We start from the raw sequence: 16290 nt of genomic DNA on the forward strand, positions 1-16290 counted from the left end.
GTGCCCCTTAGTGGCTTATAAATGCTTATTTCCCTCCCTCCCTCCTGTAATAGCCCTCGAATTTGTTTCCCCACTTCTGGTGTGTCCTCTCTCTAATCTGTCTTCCATACAGCTGACAAATTAAGATGTATAATTTACCAATTAGACCATATTGTTCCCTTTCCCCAAATCTTTCAGTGATGTGCTCCCCCCCCCCCATCACCCTTGGAGAAAATATAAATCCTTAGCTTAATGTTTAAGTCCTTGATAGCCTGTTTCTCACTTAGTTTTTCTAGTATTGTTTCATATTACCATCCATTGTGGATTCTCCGTTCTAATAAAGGTGGCTTACTGTCTGGTTCCCTGTTTATACTCTGGAATACACTTTCTCCTCACTTCTGCCTCACAGAATTTTGTCTCTCGAATTTTCTCTCTTGGTGACCTCATCAGTTCCTATGGGTTCAATTATCATCTATATCAATAGATAACATGTCAATAAACCAAAATATATCAATATAATCTATAGCAGTCATATCATCTGCCATAATCCACATCCATATATCTAGCCCTAGTCTCGATATTGAGTTCCATATCTGCACCACCAATTGCCGACTGGTCATTTCCAACAAAATGTTCTGTAGCCAGTTTGAATCCCTAAAATAAAACTAATGCTCTTTTCCCTCAAATTCACCAATCTTCTAACTTCCCTATTTCCAGGGCTTGTTTGTTTGTTTGATGGATTGATTGATTGACGGTACAACCACCCTTCTAGTCACCTGCATTTGAAACACTGGAGCCATTCTCCAATCCTCATTCTCCTTCCAATCAATTGGCAGGTCTAGCAACCTCTCATCCTTTCACTCTGTTACCACCTTAGCTCAGGCACCTTTTACCTGGATTATGGCAAAAGCCTCCTGACTAGGCTCCCAAAGTGAGGTCTCTCTTTTCAATCCTTCCTCCACATGACTGCCAAACTGATATTCCTAAAGCTTAAGTCATACCACGTCACTCTCCTATTCTCATTCTCCATCACTTCTAGGGTCAAAACCCAAATTATGGCACTTTAAACCTGATTCCTACTGAGGTGCTGTTTCCCATATTTCCCCTTGCCTGACACTTACTTTAGAATTTAGAAGGTCCCTTCCCCCCTTCATTATAACCCTTGCCTTCCATCTTAGAATCAATACTGTGTATTGGTTCCATGGGAAAAGAGCCAAAAGAGCTAGGCAATATCATGTATGAATCCTTTTTGTATACTCTGTGGTTCATCCAATATGGTTTTCTTGCTGCCCCTCACCTGTGATATTCCACATCCTATCTCTGTGGCTATTCCCACCACTGCCTCTTAAGCCTGGAAAGCCCCCCTTTGACTCCTAGCTACTTTTAAAGTTTAGCTCAAAGAGTACCTCCCACTAAGATTTTTTTCCTAATCTCTCAGATGCTGGTGTCCCTCCCCAGGTGCCTTGTGCTTCATTTTGTATGTATTTTTTTGCATGCACATGCTGTTTTTCTCTATAGAATGTAAGTTCCTTGAAGACAAGGGATTTTTCCACTTATGTATCTGTATTCGAAATGCATGGTGCCGTGTCTGGCACATAGTAGATGCTTAATAAATGTTTGTGTATTGATTGGTATAATTCCAAGTTTTCTTCAAAACACAGTTCAGGTGCTTATCTCGCACCTGGCTGCACTTCTTTGGACTTCTCTGACTGATTTATCCAGCATGCATACCCACATGTGGGGTACCTTCCTTCCTCCTATCCCAAATTCTCTGTGTCCTTTTTCTTTCATCTTCTCTCCATTAGACTGTAAGCTCTTTTTGAGCTGGGTCTGTTTCACTTATTTCTTTTTGTGTGCTTAGCAGTGTCTGGCACATAGTAGGTTCTTACTAAGTGTTTATTGACTATTGACTACTGAGGTGCTGCTGTTTCCTATATATAAGATCTTTCCTGACACCCTTCCCCCACTAGGGTTGGAATTCCTTCCATCTGGAAATTAGTTTAAAACTTAGAATATCTTCTTTTTAAATATAAACATTCATCTTAGAATCAATACTGTGTATTGGTTTCAAGGCAGAAGAGTGGTAAGGGCTAGGCAATGGGGGTTAAGTGACTTGCCCAGAGCTACAAAACTAGGAAATATGTAAGGCCAGAGTTGAACCCAGGACTTCCCATTTCTAAGCCTGTTGGCTCTTAATCCACTGAGCCACTTAGATGCCCCCTTGAATATTTTTTTCTATTCCTTTATTTTTGTAAATGTTGCATCTTCCCAATAGGATGTAAGTTCCTTTAGGACAGAGACTGATTTGTTTTTGTCTTCATATTCCCAGAGCTTACCATAGCATCACATGCATAGTAGGGGCTTAATATGTGGGGAATAAGAGATCACTTATTTCTTTGGTGTCTTGGAAGAATTGATATCTTTTACTTCCTTCATCTGAGTTTTGCCTTTTTCTACCTATGTGACCTTGGGCAACTGAACCTCTTTGGGTCGCCGTTCCTCAGTTCTAAAATAAGGGGTTGGAGCACATGGCCTCAGATTGATGTCTTCTGTCTTTAAATCTAAGATCTTTTATAATCTAGAACCTAGATTTCCAAATATCTCTCTCCCATCCTTTCTAAGAATACTGCTAGGTGATATGATAACACTGCTAGGATAACACTGTTAGATATAGTCAGTAAGATCTGAGTTCAAATTCTGCCTTTGGATACTTACTTGCTGTATGACCCAACAAACTGGCAAAGTGATTTAGATGGTTGTATCCTTTGACCAAGAGATCTTACCTTTTTAAAGCATGATGACAAATTGCTTTCTAGAATGGCTGAACCAACTGGGAGCACCATGAAATGTGCATTATTAGTCTGCCCATCTTCCAGTAGTCCTTCCAAAAATGACTGCTTTCCTCTTTTGTCATCTTTAGCAATTTGGTGGAGATGGAGTGAAACCTCGAAGTTGTTTAGATTTGGATATCTCCTTTCAGTGATCTGTAACATGTAACAATCTTTCATATGGCTCTTAATAAAAGTTTGTAGTTATTCTTTTGAGAACTGTTTGTTCACATTCTTTGACCCCTTGTTCACTGGGGAATGCTTCTTGGCCTTATTGATTTGTGTTAATTCCCTACATGTTGTGGTAATTAGATCCTGATCTGGATATTTGATGAAAAAATTTTGTTAATCAATAGTGCCTTTTCTTATCCTAGCTACATTGATTTCGTTTATGAAAAAAAGCTGTTCAATTTCACATCATTTAGATGATCTACTTTATCTTTTGCAATCACTTCTATCCCAGCTATTTCTTGCATGATTAAAAACTAGGAGAGATCATTTTCATCTGAAAGAGTTCTCAGATTTCAGGGATGGCTTCATAGAAGTAGCATTTGAAGGATGCCCACTGGCCTTGAATGAACAGAGGAACTGTCCAAAGACAGTGATGGCGATTCAGGGATGTCTACTAGCATTGGAGAATGGCTTGAGCAAAGAAATGGGGTTAGGAGGGGCAGTTAAGGTGGCTACCCTTCCTAGTTGGGTAACTGGGCAAATTACTTAATCCAATTGCCTATCCCTTACTGATCTTCTGCCTTGGAACTGACACTTAGTATTGATTCCAAGAGGTAAGGGTTGGGAAAAAAAGAAATAGTGTTAGGAGAGGGCAGGACAAGAATAGGATAAAGAGAAATTCAGATAATCCCCACTGCGGCTGTGTGGATACCATATGAAAACAAAGTCAGGGCTAGACCTCAGTCCAAATCTTACTTCACAGATGTACAGGGATGGCTCTCTTGGCCTGATTTCAGACTACAGCTGACTTTTTTGCTCTGTGGATTCTCTAATACGGGGTAACTTTTAATCAGTGAATCCTATACAGTAGCATTAAGGAGTCCATGGCCAGAGCAGTAGCAATGATTAGAAGTAGCTGTAAGTCCTTCATTTTATCCAAATGCAGGGTGATAATTTACGAAATTTAATTAAAGGGGAAAATGGGGATTCTCAAATACCGTGTCTCCTGTTACAATGAATGAAATACATCCAGGCTGTAAAAGCCAGAGCTGTGGGAGATTCAGCCAGCATGCTTTATTGCTAAGTTTTATTTACTGATGTAAACCTAATCGCTGGGAACTGACATGCTATTAGCACACATGTTTTCCCACATCTGGTGCCCTGAGATTCCAGTTCCCCCAAACTCCCCTCCCCCAAGTTCTTTTTGATGAAACACCTCTGGAAGGCAGATATCAAGGGGCCTGGGCTTTCCCACCCCAACCCATGGTCTTGAAGAGGGAGGGCAGGCGGGCGGGAGGTCTGTGTGCCAGCCCGTGGTGTCTCCTTAGGCTTTTCCACCACCAGCTTAATACCCTCATAGTGCAGATAAGACTTTAATAGAATTCCATAGCTCAGCTAAGGCTGGGTAATGCATTTCCTGAAATTAGGTGGCTACATACTAAAGCAATTGTTTCCACTTATGAATAGTCTCTGTTTCAGCTAGTGACCCCTCTGTCTCAGTCTGCGATAAGCTGTTCAGGAGCAGTTCGCCGCATGTTATTGGTGTGTTAAAAGGTCTATCTATAGGCTTACATTGCTCATTGTTAGAAGCTGATACATTTAAGTAGTTTTCCCATGAATCAGCCTGCTTGGTTTTTTTTCCCCCTCTTGGCATTGATAGATGAGCGAAAGGAAGCCGTTTAGACTGTTCTATATAGGGCCCCAGCCCACACAGTGAATGATTTCCAATGCCTAGTTTAATTTATTTTTAAATGAAATTTGTTATTGATTCTGGATTAAAAGAACAAATCTTCAGGCTGTTACCACTGACAGAGCCACGGCAGCAAAAGTGACACTCCTCCTGTGATAGGGAGGCAGGATGGGCTTCCCTAGGGAGCCAGAGCCAGGGGCATGAGGACAGAGCTGAAACAGCAGCCAGAAATGACCCTATGTTACATACCCTCTTTTTGCCTCCCCAACTGCAGCATGACTCTGATTTCCTACAGTCCTTAACATCTCAGCCCCCCAGGTTAGTAGTTGATTTGGTACCATCTCATATGATTCTCTAATTAAAATCACAGAACATAGACTTTCAGGGATAGAAGGGCTCTTAGAGCCCAGAGCACTGAATGTCAAATCTAGAAGTGACTTTAGAACACAGAATGTTCGAAGTGGAAAGAATAAGAGAACAAAGGACACAGAATGTCAGCGGAGGAAGGGATCTTAGGAACAGAATTTCAAAGCTAGAAGAGCCCACAGGACATGGAATATAGAATGTCTGGACTAAAAAAAGCTCTTAAAATAAGGAATTTTACAGCTGGAAGGGCAAGTAAGATGTAGAAGATAGAGTGGAAGAGCTGGAAAATATGTTAGTTATGATCTAGGTCAGCCCCTTCATTTTGCAGATGTTTCAGACATGTGAGTTTTGTGTTCTCAGCTAAACTATGAATTCTTGAAGGAATTCAACATTATATTTTACTTCAGTAAATAAATAAATATTTACTGAAAGCCTAATCCATACCGAGTCTTCTGTTCTTGCCTGTGGGGGACAGAAAGATGAATAAGAATTATCTTGCCTTTGAGGAGTGGAGAGTTTAGTTGGGGAGACAGCACACAGATGAAAAGATCATTAATAATGCCACCTAGGCATTTGTGAGGAAAGTGTTTTTTAAACTATAAAATGCTGCAAAAATCCAAGATATTAATATGAGGAGTGTTGAATGAATGATAAAAGGTGCTATAGGAATTAGTGGAGAAAGAGATCAGTTTGGAAGGGGGGTGATTAGAGAAGGATTCTTAGAGGAAGTGACCAGAGCTGGACTTTGATGGGTGCATAGGATTCAGTAAGGTAGAGAGAAAGGGGAGGAAGGAGCTCTAAGAAAGAGAAATGGCATGGGAATGGGATGGGAAATCCCAAGGGCAGTGAGAAAATGATTCTGACTAGAGGAGAAGGTTCAGGAAGTGTATATGTGATAAACCTAGAAAAGTCATTTGGGAGCTTGCAAAATAAAGCCTTGAATTCCATACCAAGAAATTTGACTTTATTCATTCACACTAAGGTGTAAATGACTGAGAATAACTTAAAGTGTGATGCTTCTCAGGAGCATTTTTCATTTGAATAGGAATCAGCCAGAAACTGAAGAAATGAATGATTTGAATGAGCCAGTGGGTTAAGAGATTTGTGTGTTTGTTTGCTTTTGGTGAGAATATCTTTTCTAGTGTTCTTCAAATCACACCAAAAGCTAAGGCCTCTGACATGCTGGCCACATGAGTAGAAAATGAATAAATGCCAACTTAAACATCTGGCTTTCTGATTTAGAAAGGCTGAAGATAATGTAACTTGTTAGAGCTGAAAGGGCCCAGACAAAGGCAAGGACTTGACTAAAGACATGTAGTAAGTGACAGAGATAGGAGTACAATTCAGATCTCCTGACTCAAATCTAATGGTCTTTCATTCATTCAACAAACATTTGTCAAGTGCTTTCTTCATGCAATGGACCATACTATTTTGTTGTTATTCACTCATTTTTCACTCACATCTGACTCTTTGTGACCCCCTTTGGGGTTTTCTTGGCAAAGACAATGGAATAGTATGCCATTTTTTCTCCAGCTCATTTTACAGATGAGGAAACTGGGGCAAATAGGGTTAAGTGACTTGCCCAAGGTCACACAGCTAGTAGGGGTCTGAGGCTGTTTTGAACTTTGGAAGATGAGTCTTCCTGAGTCCAGGAATGCCACTCTATCCATTGAACCATCTAGCTGCCTGCACTGTGCTACTACCCCTACCCAGTTATACCTAAGTTGTTGGTCATGAAGAATGCTGTTCTAAAAGCCTAGCAGAATCCCCAGTCTTTCAACTACTATCTCTTCTTATCTATCTTATAATTCCTATCCTTTCTGATTCTACCCTAAAGATGTCTTCTTGCCCTTTAAAATAAGAAAGATGACTGACCAAGGAAGAAGGAGGCTAAAAATGGTTTCCAGGTGAGGGGGTAGGTGAGGTGAAAGGCTAGTCCAGCAAAAGTTCACAGGGAAAGTTCATTGTCAATGTCCATTTGCAGACTGTTCCCTCCTTCAGCCTCCTTTTTGCTGATTTGCCACCTTAAACTCATCAGGGCTGAGTGTATACAGAGAAATCAGAGGTTAGTGTGACATAATAGATAGATTGTTGGACTTGCAATCAGGAAGATTTAGTTTGAATCCTGCCTCAGAAGCTAATTAGCTGTGACATTGGACAAGTTTCTTAATTTATCTAAGTATCAGATTTCTCGTCTGTGAATGTGGACAATAACAACCACCTCAGAGGGTTCTATGAAGCTCAAATGAGGCAGTATATGTAAAGTGCTCTGCAAAACTTAAAGAATTCTACAGGGGGCAGCTGGGTAGCTCAGTGGATTGAGAACCAAGCCTAGAGACGGGAGGTCCTAGGTTCAAATCTGGCCTCAGCCACTTTCTAGCTGTGTGACCCTGGGCAAGTCACTTGACCCCCATTGCCTAGCCCTTACCACTCTTCTGCCTTGGAGCTAATACACAGTATTGACTCCAAGATAGAAGGTAAGGGTTTAAAAAAAAAAAGAATTCTACAACTCTAAGCTGCTTATCATAGAGATCATGGTCTGGGAAGAGGACAGACAATGGAAAGAGGACTGGTCTAGGAATTAGGATTTTCTGCCACCAGTTCAATGTGTCCCCTTGGGCCTCTCTAAGCCTAAAGTCCTGTTGCCCTTGTGAATCATAGCCCTATTCCTCTTTTTACTCACCATCAGATTTGACCTCAAGTGGATGCCTTCAACAGAAAAACTCTTGTCCAATCCCAACTTCGCTTCAATAGGAAAGAAAAGATTCCTAATGGGGATAGTTACTGAGGAGGTAAAGTGATGGGAAAACCATGGGAAAAAGAGGTAGGAGACCTGGTTTTTGGTCCTATCTTGTAAGAGGATTTACTGTGTAACCAATGTAAAGAAATTCATCGTCCTTTTTTAGGCCTCAATCTCCTTAGTAAAATGTGTAAAACAAATCCTGAACTGCCTTTCTTTTGAGGTTAGTACAAAACTCAATGGAAAATGGACAGGAGAGCCATATTAGCTTAAGGGGTTGATAGTAAGTCCTAATACCATAAAAGCATATTAGAACTGAATAGGACCTTATCATAGACACACATATTTTCAAAATATCTAGCACAGATTTAAGTCATTGTTAGTGATAAATCATAGTGTGCTAGAGCTGGAAAGGACCATAGAAATAATTTAGTTTGGGGACAGCTAGGTGGCTCAGTGGATTGAAAGCCAGGTCTAAAGACAGAAGGTCTTAGATTTGAATCTGACCTCAGATACCTACTAGCTGTGTGACTCTGGGCAAGTCACTTAATCCCCATTGCCTAGCTCTTACTGCTCTTCTGCTTTGGAACCAATATGTAGTATTGATTCTAAAAAAGAAGATAAGACAGGAGTTTTTAAAAAGAAATAATTTAGTTCAACTCCTTCACTTTTCAGAGGAGGAAATTGAGGCCCCCCAAAGGGTGAAGTTGAAAAAGCACTTAATGCAGAATTAGAGGATCTGGGTTTTAATGTCAGTTCAGCCACTTATTGCCTATGCTAGTCAATCAAACAAACATTTCTTGAGTACTCACTAGGTGCTTAGTGCTGGCTATAGAAAGAAAGCAAACAACCACTGCTGTCCTCAAAGAACACTCTAACTGGAGAAATAACATGCAAATAACCAGGTACATACAAGATATATAGAGAGCATATAGAAGGTTATGTGGAAGAGAAAGGAACTAGCAGCTAGGGGAAGAAGAGACTTTAAAAGATGGGAGTGAGTTGAGTTTTGAAGAAAACTAGGAAAAATAAGAGGCAGAGATATGGGGAACAGAATTCCAGGCATAGGCATTTAGTCCAAAGGCATGGGATGGGGAAATGGAATATTGTGTTTAAGAAACTGAAAATAGGATAGTATATCTGGATCATAAAGTTCAGAGATAGGAGCAAAATGGAAGAAGACTGGAAAGGCAGGAAGGGGCTAGGTTGCAAAGGGCTTTAAGTGACAAAGGAGTTTATATTTGATGCCGGACGTAGTAGGGAGCCACTGAAACTCATTAAAGTAGAGGAGTGATAGATCTGTGCTTTAGGAAGATCACCTTGGCAACTGACTGGAGAATGGACTAGAATAGGAAGAATTAAGACACGTGTACCAGTTAGAAGGCATTTACAATAGTTCAGGTTAGAGGTGTTGAGGGTCCAAACTAGGCTGGCTGTGTTGCTGGGCAGAAAGGGACAAATAAAAGAGATGTTTTAAAAACAGAATAGACAAGATTTAGAAAACATTGAATATGTGATGTGAGATTGAGGAGTCAAGAATGACACTGAGATTGCAAACTTGGGTGATGGGGGGTAGGCAGTGGTGATCTCAACAGTAATAGAGCAGTTTAGATAAGAGGAGAATTTTGGGGGGGCTAATTAATCTTATTTTGAAGATCTTGAGTTTGAGATGTCTGTGAAACGTCCAGTTTGAGTTATTCAAAAGGATAATATGTACTTCAAACTCAACAGAAAAACTAGGGATGGATGTATAGAATCATCTGCATACACATGAGGATTGAATACATGAGAACTGATGAGATTACCAAGTCAGATAGTATAGAGTGAAAAGAGAAGAAGCATCAGGACAGAGCCTTGGAGAATATCTACAAAGATCCTCTGCTAGAAGACTGAGGAGTCAGAAAGATAGGAGCAGAACCAAGAGAGAAAACCCAGAAAGTATATCCAAAAGGAAAAGGAAATCACAATACCAAATGCTGCAGAAAGATCAAGAATTATCATGAAAGAGAAAAGGCCATTAGATTTCACAGTAAAGAGATCATTGGTAACTTTGGAGAGGAGTGATTTCAGTTTGAAGGATGAGCCAGATTGCAGTGTGATTTTGGCCAAGTCACTTACCCTCTCTTGGTCAATTTCTTCTTCTCTAAAAAGAAAGAGTTGGATTGGATGACATTTAAGGTCCCTCGCAACTCTAACTATATGATCTATATAAATGATTTACCCAAAGCTACACAGATAAGTGTTAGAACAGAGGTTCAAATCTTGGGTTTCCTGCTTTTGAATTGCATTCCACACTTTGTGATCCTACTTGGGGTTTTCTTGGCAAGAATACTAGAATGGTTCGCCATTTCCTTCTCTAGCTCATTTTACAGATGAGGAAAATGAGGGAAACAGCATTAAACTACTGTCCAGAGTCACACAACTAGGAAACATATGAGGTCGAATTTGAACTCAGGCCTTCCTGGCATCAGGCCTAGCACTAGTATTCATTGAGCCATCTAGCTGTCTCAGGGTCTCCTGATTCCAATGCTTTTTCCAACCACACCACATTGTTGGGTACTCTAAGATAAGATTCAGAGTACTATTACTGCCTAGTATCCCCCATAAACAACCCTCACAGTCTTTGCGGGACTGAGTAGAAAGGTGAGAGGGCTAGTGATTTGACCTCCTGTGTGCTTATTTAGCGAGAGCTGAGAAACTGGTCGGGCGCTGTCCTCGGTGCTGAAGCAGCGCGGAGCCTGAAAGAGCAGTCTGACTGCCCAGAGTTTCCATCTCCTTCCAGTCTTCCTATTTTTCCCCACACTCGAGAAAGGAGAGGAGCAGCCAGTAGGTACCTCCTCCGTTCTCCAGCCTATTTTCGCTGTACTCTTGGGGCTTGCTGCTTCTCGTACCCGCTTCATCTTCGCGAGGCCTGGGAAGGGGATGACTAGTGGAAAGAATAGAGGTCTAGAAATCATAAGACTCCTGCTGATGAATCGCTGATCTCGGGGAAGGGGGTGGGGTGAGGGGGGTAGATATCTTAACATTTCTGAGCTTCAATGACTATTTTATAAAAGGCATAGAGGGTACTCGTGGAGGGACTAATGAAATAGGGGCAGATGGAGGCATTTTGTACATAGAAAAGTAAAAAATTTGAAGGTGAAAGTGAGTTCTATACTTGCAATCAGAAGTACTATGTTTAAGTATCGATTTTGACACATAAAAGCTGCATGAGTTTGACTAAGTCACATCACCTTTCAAAACCTGAATTTTCTTTGTAAAATAACATTTACCCCACCCACCTCCCTAGGTTTTTGCTAGTCCAGTGCGTGGCGATTTGATAGCTAAAACGTTAGATAAGTACGATATGTATGATTCCTCAGAGTTTCACAGAATGTCAGATCCGGAAGGACCATTAGAGACTCCAGTAAGCATTCATTAATTCAAACTCTTCGTTTTACAAAGGATGAAAACTGAAATCCAAAGAAGGGAAGTGATATTTCACGCAGCCTACAAATGTCAAAGACAGGATTTGAACCCAGGCCTCCTGACTCTCAGGGTAACGCTCTATCCACTCAGCCAGTCTTCTCTGCTCAACAGTTTCTGCCCGACTTGCAGAACTGTCAGTCTGGAAACATTCAGCCCCATCACCCAGCTCTCAGGCCCGGTGACCCAGGGTAGAGGAGTATAAGGGACGCTCAGGGATTCAGAGGCAGCCAACGATATTATGGGCGTGTCGTTTCCCCTTTCTTCGAGAAGTGTTCTCGAGATCCATAGCTTGAAGTTAGGGGCTCCTTGTGCCTCGGGAGATGGCAAAATGTGCTGTCTCTCTGGCCCGCTGCCGAGTCCGATGCAGCAAAGCCAATAAGGTGGAAATCAAAGCCCCTTCACGGATCGCAAAGCGTAATTACAGAGTGTGCCAGGTCGTCGGGACAGCCCGGAGCGCGGAAGGTTTATTGCTTTGGTCGTGACCTGTTCGATTATATTTTACCCTTTTGAAACGAGTTGTGTGCAGCGTATTGGAGTGTATGCTTTCTATTGCGGGGCTTAGGGAGACGCCCCTGAGCTTTCCTCCCTATATCCTCCTTCTGCCTTCCCTCCTTTCTACCCACTGGAGGCCAACTAGGGAAAAGTTGTTGGTACCGCTTTAAAAATTACAGCCTTGGAAAAACTTTGATGATAAATCAAGCCCCAGATCCCTCCGCCGCCTCATTGGAGGCTCTGGGCGGGACGCGGTACCGCCGCCCGAGAGCGGCGTGGTCTTCCGCTGGAGGGAAGAGTTCCGCAGTCTAAGGGGCGGCAGGCGGGTTGGGCGGACAGTCGGGCGCGCCTCCCCGGAGCTGCTGAAGCTGCCGGAGGCGCGGAGGGTGTAGTGGGCTGGGGAAGCCGAGGGCACCGGGGCTGCAGTGGAGGCCAGGGAACCAAGCTGGCGGTGGCAGGAGACCCCTCTCTGGGGTTTGGGGTTAGCTCTCTCTAAGGGGCTTCTCTGCCACTCACCCCCTCCCCCCGGCAGCCGGCTGCTGCTGTCTCTGTGGGAGGTTCGGCTTGCTCCTGGAGCTCTTGCTCCCCCATGTGAGACGCCCGGAGCCGCCCCCCTTCCCCGAGCCCCCGCCCCCCTCCCGCCCTGGGAGCCAAGATGGGGGCATTCGTTGTGACCCTGGGGATTTTCCACTCCCTGGGACTTTACCTCCAACTCAGCGGCGCCACGAGGCCCGGGGTACAAGCTCCTTGGGACAACCACATCTCGGGGAATGGTGAGTAGGTCTGCGCGGAGACCCCCCCCTCCATGCTGTCCCTGTCCCGCCCTACCCCGCCCCATCCCATCTTTTCTCTCCCTTCCCCTCCCCCTTTTTTCCTGGCTCCTCTTATATCGCCTTGCTGAGCCCTGAGATCCCAGCCCTGGGCAGAGGAAAAGCTAGGCTTGGGGGGCAGGGAGTCCCGGGATTTGGGGGGTGTCACGCACTCGTGTGCTTTGGGGAGGAAGAGATGGTACCCCCTTCTCCAGCTCCCTACTGGACTAAACTGAATGTCCGAGTCCCAGTACACATATTCTGCCCCCGGGAGGAGACCTAGGGGCCAGGGCTTCCCCACCCCTCCCCCTTCCACGTATACCATCCTTTAGTTCCCCGCGGTGCTCAAGACTTAGGGAGTGTCAGCTGAACCGGGGTTCCCAGTTAGGACCTACCCCTTTTCCACCCCACCCTCTGCTTGTATTCCCGTGCCCCGAAGAGTAAAGTGAGGGAGGGGGGCAGGGTTCCTTTCCCAGCTCCTTGCCGCGTGCAGAGCTGGGGGAGCAGGAGCTGGAAAGCGGGAGGGGGCAGTCCCAGCTACAACCAGCTTTTCTGTACCCCATGGATTAGAGAGAGGGAGACCGGCCAGGGCTTCCCTTCTTCACCAGCCTTCAGCTCTTCGAGATGTAAGGCTTGGGGAGGGGGTTTTAGCCCTGGAGGGCTGCAGTCCTCCTCTAGCCCACGGTAGTAGTGGTGGGTTCTGGTTTACTTGTACCTCGGAGAGGGAGAGAAGATAGGTTTCCCCCACCTTCTTCTCTGCCCCACTCTCATGACTCGGGGAACCAAATGCCCCCCCCCCCCCATTGTGCCTTAAACTCTATTCACAGTGGGGAGAGTGAGAGGCCAGGGCGTCCCCATCCTCATCCCGAGCTCCAGTCGAAAAAGCCCAGAGCCCAAACTTGATTTTCTGCCCTTCCCAGGGGCTACCCCTAGGATGAGCTTCAATTGGGCTCTGGTTGGTTAGGAGGCGGAGTAGCAGTCGGGGCCTCTCCAGCGCCTTAGCCCGGAGCTTGGCATACTCTCCCCCAAGTTAGGACTCCCCTGGGCTTCCCCTGGGGAGGGGGCTAGGGTTGCTCCCGCCTCACACAGTCCTTCCTGATTTTGGTTTCTCCCAGTACATGTCAGCCAGAGGTACAGCTGCAGCTCAGAGATTGGAGGGGGCTTCTTGTGGGACTGCCTTCACTCATCTATTGCCTACTTCCTTTGTATTTTGGGGAATTATGATCTCCACTCTTGACCGGGATGGCTCTGCAGGTTTCTCCCCTAGTCTGGGGGCTTTGTCCAGGAGCTGGAGCAAGAATAGATTAGGTGGAAACCTTGGAGCACCAGTCGAAGTTAGGGAAAGAGACTGTGCCCCAGGCACTGCATCCAATTGTAGGCTGATAAAGAGAGAGTGCTTGCCCAGTGTCTTTGTTTGCTGGAGGAGGACCCTGGGGGATAAAGTGGATTTTTCTCAATTTCTTCCCTCACCTCCAACTCTAGCCTGAAAGAACCCTGACTTGAAGCTGAGGGCAGAAGGAGCTGCTGTAGACCCCTGAGGACTCTAGTCTGGAAACCCTCCATTCTTGGGCTGACTGGCTGAATGTTTATTTAGCAGCAAATAGATGTCACAGTGTTAGATGGTCTTATCCTAGCAGAAGAGAAGCTCAAGTTAGTATCTGGAGTTAATCTATCTAGACCAAGTTGTTGAGACTGGATTTGGAGGGTGATGACCTTCCTGAGCCACAGCTCTTCACTTCTCTCTATTCTAGGGACCCTCACACTGACACATCTCTCCCAAATCTGATATTCTCTCTCTGTCCCACCCCCTTCCCCACTTCCCTAACTCAGCTATAAGTCTGGTTACCTTCCCCTTGACCAGAAACCCTATGAATGCAAATCTCCTTTCCCTGTTGCCTAGTTAGCACTTTTGCTTGAGGGTACTCAACAGAAGGGCTTATCCTTCTAGTCCTAAGTCCCCAAGAGGCATATGGAGTGTGCCTCTGACATTTAGTACCACTCCATCACTGGCAGATCCCTTGCAGATGAAGGGAGCAAGAGAGCCAAACCATTATGGGACTGTGCTGGTCGTGATGTTGTGTTGTATAAGTCTGTTTTTTAATAAAGATCCAGAGCTACAATTGTTATTCCCGAGCCCCATGACAGCCTTGAAGAAGAGTTGAGTCCAATTGAGAGCCCGAATTTTGGAACAAAGTAGACGCTCATATAAATTCCCTTTTGGCCAGCAACATGAGTGGACTCTTTCTCTCTCTCTTTTGGGTGCTAGTAGATGAGGAGGAAATTGCCCCCACCCTAGAGAAAGCTAATTCTGGGTGGTGAAGTCACGAAATAGTTGTTACAAAGGAGTGACCGCAGCCTCCCTCTACTAGGACCGGGAGTGCCCAGGGAGCCTTATACCAGAAGAAGGGTTTGCAGCCACTCACTTAATCACAAAAGAAACTGTTATTAATGGTACTGAGACGCTGCGAATAAGTGGGTCATGTCTAATAAGCCATTTGTGTTCAGGAGGAGAATACCAATTTGATAAAAGCTGTGTGTGCTGAAAAAGACCCAGAAATTGCTGTTTAGCAGATTGGAGCCTGATCATTTCATTATTCCTCTGCTCTGCTTGTCCTTAGCTGAATCAGGGAATGTGGAATAGCTAGTGAAGGGAAAGTGGCTTGTAAAGGCCATCCCAAATTCCTAAGCAGTGTGGAATGGAAGCCTCTGGTGAAGTTCATTTGATCATTAGCCTTTTCTATCCCACCACCCCCAATAAATATATACGTTTTGTGTCTTGAGGTCTGAAGGCTGACAGAGCTCTGAGCCTAGTCAAAAGGCCAACAAACCAACTCTTCCTTCTCCATTGTGGAGGCTTGTAAGGAGAGGAAGCTTTAGAGAAACCCTATTTATTCTTGGTGGGCTGTTATTTCTCCCTGTCTTACCAATTCCATGGTTGGGGGGGGGGGAGTCTTTCATGACTGCCATATTTGTCTACCTTTAACAAAGGTTCTGGTTCCCATGGGGTGGGGAAGAATGAGTAAATGAATGAATGAAAAAACATTTCTTAAGTCCTTACTATGTGCCAAGACAGAAGCAGCTGGGTACTAATGGCCTTGCACTTGTACTGTCACTGGATGGCTGACCCCAACAGTTTGGATAAAGTCAGCTCTGCTTGGAAGGAATATATGGGTTTAAAATCATCTCCAAAAAACGGTGGAGAGAGGAGGAAGGAAAAAAAAAGGTAATTCACAGCCTCTTGCCTTTGAGCCAAGATTTGCCTCTAGATAGTTTAAGTCATAAAATATTAGAGCTTAAGGGACCTTAGAGAGCATCTAGCACAACACTTTCATTTTACAGAGGGAGTGATCCAGCTGTCTTGGTTTGGGTGGTGAAGTCTTCCTTCAGAGGCACCCCATGAGACCCTGAAGTGCCTCCATTGCAGCAAACATCTTTCTTGTTCTACCTCACCCTTCTGTCCACTCCCCTCCTTTCCTTAGGCCAGCACTTTCAATTATTCATGCACCCCTCTGCAGGCAGAATGGGAGCATCATTTGGCCAGGGCCCGATCTCTTCTCAACCTGTATCTTCTACTTGAAAATCTAGCCACTGATTCACAGCCTCTCTCTCTCTCTCTCTCTCTCTCTCTCTCTCTCTCTCTCTCTCTCTCTCTCTCTCTCTCTCTCTGTGTGTGTGTGTGTGTGTGTGTGTGTGTGTGTGTGTGTGTGTGAGACCAGGAGGGAGCAAGCCCTGAACAATTTGGTAAAC

At 44.4% G+C, this 16290-nt stretch overlaps 1 protein-coding gene across 1 annotated transcript in view; it reads left to right on the forward strand.

Moving 5' to 3' along the window:
- The first annotated feature begins 11515 nt into the window (after positions 1-11515).
- Positions 11516-16290, forward strand: part of VSTM2L (V-set and transmembrane domain containing 2 like) — an 82703-nt gene continuing 77928 nt past the window's right edge. The window contains exon 1 of the mRNA XM_001381735.4: positions 11516-12507. Within this exon, the coding sequence (XP_001381772.1) occupies positions 12390-12507 (118 nt within the window). The 5' untranslated portion in view covers positions 11516-12389. The remainder of the gene's footprint in view (positions 12508-16290) is intronic.

Source organism: Monodelphis domestica, chromosome 1 (genome assembly GCF_027887165.1).
Source record: "Monodelphis domestica isolate mMonDom1 chromosome 1, mMonDom1.pri, whole genome shotgun sequence".
Lineage (NCBI taxonomy): Eukaryota > Metazoa > Chordata > Mammalia > Didelphimorphia > Didelphidae > Monodelphis > Monodelphis domestica.